Source organism: Lipotes vexillifer, unplaced genomic scaffold, assembly GCF_000442215.2.
Source record: "Lipotes vexillifer unplaced genomic scaffold, Lipotes_vexillifer_v1.1 scaffold98, whole genome shotgun sequence".
Taxonomy (NCBI): Eukaryota; Metazoa; Chordata; class Mammalia; order Artiodactyla; family Lipotidae; genus Lipotes; species Lipotes vexillifer.
Genome location: NW_006799611.1, coordinates 2,458,959 through 2,464,597, shown reverse-complemented (window position 1 = coordinate 2,464,597; position 5,639 = coordinate 2,458,959). Strand labels below are relative to the sequence as shown.

The window sequence follows — 5,639 nt, the reverse complement described above, 5'->3', positions numbered from 1 at the left end:
TTTTTTTTTTTGCAGTACGCGGGCCTCTCACTGCTATGGCCTCTCCCGCTGCGGAGCACAAGCTCCGGATGTGCAGGCCCAGCGGCCATGGCCCACAGGCCCAGCCGCTCCGCGGCATGCGGGATCCTCCCGGACCGGGGCACGAACCCGTGTCCCCTGCATTGGCAGGTGGACTCTCAACAACTGCGCCACCAGGAAAGCCCTTCTCACAGTCTTTTAACATTTTGTCTTGGCATGTTTACTTTCTTTTTTTCCTTTTTTTTAAAAAAAAAAATTATTTATTTATTTGGTTATGCTGGCTCCTTAATTGCGGTACGTGGGCCCCTTAGTTGTGGCATGCAAACTCTTGGTTGTGACATGCATGTGGGATATAGTTCCCTGACCAGGAATCGAACCTGGGCCCCCTGCATTGGGAGCTCGGAGTCTTAACCACTGTGCCACCAGGGAAATCCCGTTGGCGTGTTTACTTTCTGATTCCTGTGCCCATCCATTGATTGATCAGTGTTCATGCTCCCTTAGTGGACTCCTCGTCTTGTGGCTTCAAGTCACATCTGTGGTTGGATGCTTTCTGGAGCCTCATGCCTTGTGACCAGTCTCAGAAATCCTCGACGCCTCCATGGGGATTCTGAGAGGCATCTGTTTAAGGGGGGGTCTAACAGAAAGCCTTCTGTGTTCTCTTCTCCTGGAATTTGCCCTCACTTTCAGTTCAGGGACACCCCATCCACTGGTTCTCATCATGGTCCTGTGGCTTATACTGCGAAGGAATCCCTAGCCCTTTGTCCTGGCTCACAGACTTTCTGTTGCCTGGACCTTGCCCTTGGGCTGCCCTCCCTCACCCTCTGCTCTCAAGTACGCTGCCTGCCGTCCAGCCTCTAAGCATGGGGCCTTTTCTTCGTAAGGTTTTGTTCTGTTCTCCCCCCAACCCTTTCCTGGGACCCTTTTTCCTGCAGCTTTCCACTTGTCCTTCACACCTTAGCTCAAATGCCATCTCCCCAGAGGCTCCCTCGCCATCCCATCCCACTTGCATCCCCAGCTGTTCCCTTCTCTCCCACACCTCTGCATCCATCTAGTGCCACTTGTGTTCCATCATGTTTTTCTTGTGTGTTTATTTGCCTGTCCCCAGCCCCTACGTAAGCTCCTCGGGCACAGGAATCTTGCACGTTTGTTTTCTGCTATATCCATAATAGCCTGACAGCACCTGGCAAGTAGATGTTAAATAGAGAAATAAAATGTGTATGTGTACAGTATGAATGAACTTGTACTATCTGTCAAATACCATGCAAAGTGCTGGGGATGTAAAGATAGGGTTCTTTCTTTTTTTTCTTTTTAAAATTAATTAATTAATTTTTGGCTGTGCTGGGTCTTCGTTGCTGCACGCGGGCTTTCTCTAGTTGTGGTGAGCAGGGGGCTACTCTTTGTTGTGGTGCGCGGGCTTCTGTTTGCGGTGGCTTCTCTTGTTGCGGAGCACGGGCTCTAGGCACGTGGACTTAAGTAGTTGCCCCAGGTGGGCTCAGTAGTTATGGCACAAGGGCTTTGTTCCTCCGTGGCATGTGGGATCTTCCCAGACCAGGACTTGAACCCGTGTCCCTTGCATTGGCAGGCGGATTCTCAACCACTGTGCCACCAGGGGAGCCCGGGGCTACTCTTCATTGTGGTGTGCGGGTTTCTCATTGTGGTGGCTTCTCTTGTCGTGGAGCATGGGCTTTAGGCACGTGGGCTTCAGTAGTTGTGGCACGTGGACTCAGTAGTTGTGGCTCGTGGGCTCTGGAGCACAGGCTTAGTAGTTGTGGCTCACGGGCTTAGTTGCTCCGCGGCATGTGGGATCTTCCCAGACCAGGGCTCGAACCCGTGTCCCCTGCATTGGCAGGTGGGTTCTTAACCACTGCTCCACCAGGGAAGTTCTTATGTTGGAGGGGCTCAGAGTTTAGTGGGAGATGGACAAGCAAAGAGAGAATTAAGCTGAACGTGAAGAGGAGCATGGCGACAAGTGCTGAGCTCTCTACGTTCCAGCAAGAGCAGCGCCTGTGTGCGGCTGGCCCCCTTCCTTCAGGCTTACTAACACTGGCCTGGTGCCCAAGTCTGAGCAGAGAGCACAGGGGTCCAGGCCTCGTCACTGTCCTGTAGGTGCAGGTGCCTAGTAAGTGGCCACATGAGGAGAGCCTCTTGTGGATGACAGTAATCTCAGTGGTATAGGGGCCCTCACTTGGTAAAGATTGGTCATGTCCTCAAGAAGGGGAGGCTGCATCTCCTTCCCTGATCTGATGTCTGTCCTTCTGCCCAGATAAACAGGGGACAAGGAACTGGAGACAGGTGGCAGGGTGGAGAGGAGTGGCAGCTGGGGAGTAGTCTGTCTGCTCCCAACTAGCTCATCACGGACACACATGTGTCCTTTGATCACGGTGGCACCTTGGAAGGCGCCCTGCTGGAGAGGGCTGGCTGCCAAGTTGGAGGAGGAGGAGGGTGTTCCGTCGGTGACCAGGTCTGAGGTTCTTCAGCATTGGCTAAGACAGCCACTGCTGGCTCTAAGATGACCTGATTCTTCTTGATGTCCATATTTTCAAAAAGGGCCCTCCCATGTCCCCTCCAAATAGTGTCACCGAAAGTCCTGGGTCAGGCCCTTACTGGGTCACCCCAAACCAATCACTGTGGCTGGGGGAGGGACCGAGTGCTCCGATTGGCTAGCTGGAGGTCAGGTATCCCTCTCAGTGGGTTGTCTTCACCCATGCCACAAAGAAAGATGGGCTAGTTACTAGAGGAAGGGGACAGACAGAATGAACTGAGGTCCATTATTATTTATCCTTGGGGGAGGGTGAGTGCCCTGGGCAGGTGATGCTGGGAGTACATCTGGCTGGTGACTGTGTTTCGATCTCCTTCTCCAGAAAAGTTGCCAGACGGCCAGGATTGCCACTGCTGAAGCGTCCGCCCAGACCCGGAAGCATGCAGATGCTGAGGTGCAGACCGAGGCCCCTGAGCCGGTCAGCCTGCAGTCTGTGCCCCAGTATGATGGCCCCCGGCTTGTGGCCTTTCTCCGGAGAGTGGAGGCCATGGTTACCCGAGAGCTGAACAAGAATTGGCAGAGCCATGCGTTTGACGGCTTCGAGGTGAACTGGTCCGAGCAGCAGCAGACGGTAGGGATGGGCTGGTGTGGCCTGGGATGTCTCAGGTTGAGGCTCTACCCCATTTTTAAGTCCTTCTATTGTGCCATGCAAATAATAGTAACACCGACAATAATAATAACAGCATTCACCGACCTCTTACTTTCTGTCAGGTACTAAGTTAAGAAGTCACTGGGCTGTCCCTGCTGCCCTTGAAGTAGGTGCCCTTGTTATCTCCATTTCACCGCTGGTAAGCGGTAGAGGCAGGATTTGAACCTGGACAGTCTGACTCTGGATCTTACTTTCTTAACCACTCAGCTGTGTTTCCCCAGGCAGTCTCTGTCCCAGCTCATCTATCCCTCAGGACAACTGCATGAGGTAGTGCTATCCTGATCTCCAATTTATATTTATTTTTTATTTTTTCTTGGCCACGCCGAACAGTTTGTGGGATCTTAGTTCCCCGACCAGGGATCAGACCCGGGCCCCTGGCAGAATCCTAACCACTGGACTGCCAGGGAATTCCCATGATGTCCATTTTATAGAAGAGAGTCAGAGGGGCTAAGGGACTTGCCCACAGTCGTACAGCTGTAAGTGGCGGAGCTGGAGTCTGAGTCCTGGACCAGTCTGGTCTCACTGCCATGCTCTAGCGACTTCAGCATCGCCCAGTCTATCTGGACTCGAAGCACAGCTCAGAGCTGTCACCCTGTCAGCTCACATGTCCAGCTGGGTACACAGCCTCTGCTTTGAGATCAGGTAACCTCTGAAGGAAGGAGGGCCCCTTGGTGGCTTTTGCTCCACCCTGGTGTTGCCTGTGGACAGGCTGCTGAGCAAGCAGTAAAGACTTTTCTTATACAATGTTTTCTTCCTTTAGAAATGGAGATAATTCTGTATTCAGAGGTCATAAGCCCTCCTCTTCTTGTATCTTCCTTCTATCTATTTCCAGATACACAGTTGCCCTGTTCCCACCAAATCCGTTGATAGGTATGGGAAAGTCGGTTTATTTGAGAGAAATCCTCAAAATCCCTCTGAAAAATAGTTGCCAAGTCCACACCAAAGTGTGGAGTCATTGTATCTTTTTAAGCAGAGCACAAGAAGAAGGTAATGAATGTTAAAAGCTAAGCTCAGCCTGCCCCCATTTACAGTTGCATTCAGAGAGGTTAAGCTTTTGTTCTTAATTGTTGAGGCTTTTCCACCCTTCTGTGCAGTTAGTTTGGTCCACCTGTGTATTACTTTCTCCCCCTTTAAAAACTATTCTTTTCTGATTACAAAAGCAATACATGTTCATTATAATACATTGAGTCATCACAGAAATACAGAACATGTAATACGTAGACAGTGAGTGGGAGCCCTGGTTCAGAGGCCTTTCCCATGCTACACTGACACATAGCATTAGTGCTACTACGGTTGTCATTAAGAGCATTTTAAACAAAAATGGAAAGCACTGTACATTTTGCGACCTTTCTCACTCACCAGAGCTTTCCACGTCAGTTCCTGTAGAGGGGCCCCAATCCCCCTATAACCTGCATCACGTCCCACTGCACAGACACACCAGCCTTTCTTGAGTCCCCTGTTGTTGGACATCCCAGCAGCAGCTTCACTTCTAGACACATATCCTCCAGAAACACGTGAATGGGTGGGGGGTTGGGCAGCACCCTTTGGGTGGCCGTGTGGCGTGCGGTCCCCTCATGGCCCTGAAGTTTCTTGCCTTTCTGAATGTTGGGCAGAGGAGTAATGCTTTCAGATTTTGCTGTTATATGACAGAACTGAAGTGAATCTCTCTCTCACTTTGTTTTTCTTTTGCATCAATATTTTGATTAGTTCTTCCTGGTGGAATGACTATTTTGGCTGACATGTCTGGTTGTTCTGTCTCTACTCCAGCTGTCCAGGTGTCGGCCTTGACATTTCACTGCTGTCCTTGGCTCTAGTAGCCCCGGAAAGCCTGAGATGCCACTCTTTTTTTCTTTTCTTTTCTTTTTCTTTTTTAAATTTTATTTATTTATTTTTTTTTGCTGTACGCGGGCCTCTCACTGCTGCGGCCTCTCCCATTGCGGAGCACAGGCTCCGGGCGCACAGGCCCAGCGGCCATGGCTTACGGGCCCAGCCGCTCTGCGGCATGTGGGATCCTCCCGGACCGGGGCACGAACCCGCGTCCCCTGCATCGGCAGGCGGGCTCTCAACCACTGCGCCACCAGGGAAGCCCTCTTTTCTTTTATTTATTTATCATTTTTGGCTGCGTTGGGTCTTTGTTGCTGCGTGCGGGCTTTCTCTAGTTGCGGTGAGCGGGGGCTACTCTTCGTTGCGGTGCATGGGCTTCTCATTGCAGTGGCTTCTCTTGTTGCGGAGCACGGGCTCTAGGTGCGTGGGCTTCAGTAGTTGTGGCTCATGGGCTCTAGAGCTCAGGCTCAGTAGTTGTGGCGCACGGGCTTAGTTGCTCCCCAGCCATGTGGGATCTTCCCAGGCCACGGCTTGAACCCGTGTCCCCTGCATTGGCAGGCGGATTCTTAACCACTGCGCCACCAGGGAAGCCCTGAGATGCCACTCTTT

The 5,639-nt window shown here is 51.7% G+C and overlaps 1 protein-coding gene across 1 annotated transcript in view; it reads left to right on the top strand.

The window, feature by feature from the left end:
• Positions 1-5,639, top strand: part of DYNC2I2 (dynein 2 intermediate chain 2) — a 21,709-nt gene that overhangs the window by 8,482 nt on the left and 7,588 nt on the right. Inside the window, exon 3 of the mRNA XM_007471827.1 lies at positions 2,880-3,128. Within this exon, the coding sequence (XP_007471889.1) occupies positions 2,880-3,128 (249 nt within the window). The remainder of the gene's footprint in view (positions 1-2,879; positions 3,129-5,639) is intronic.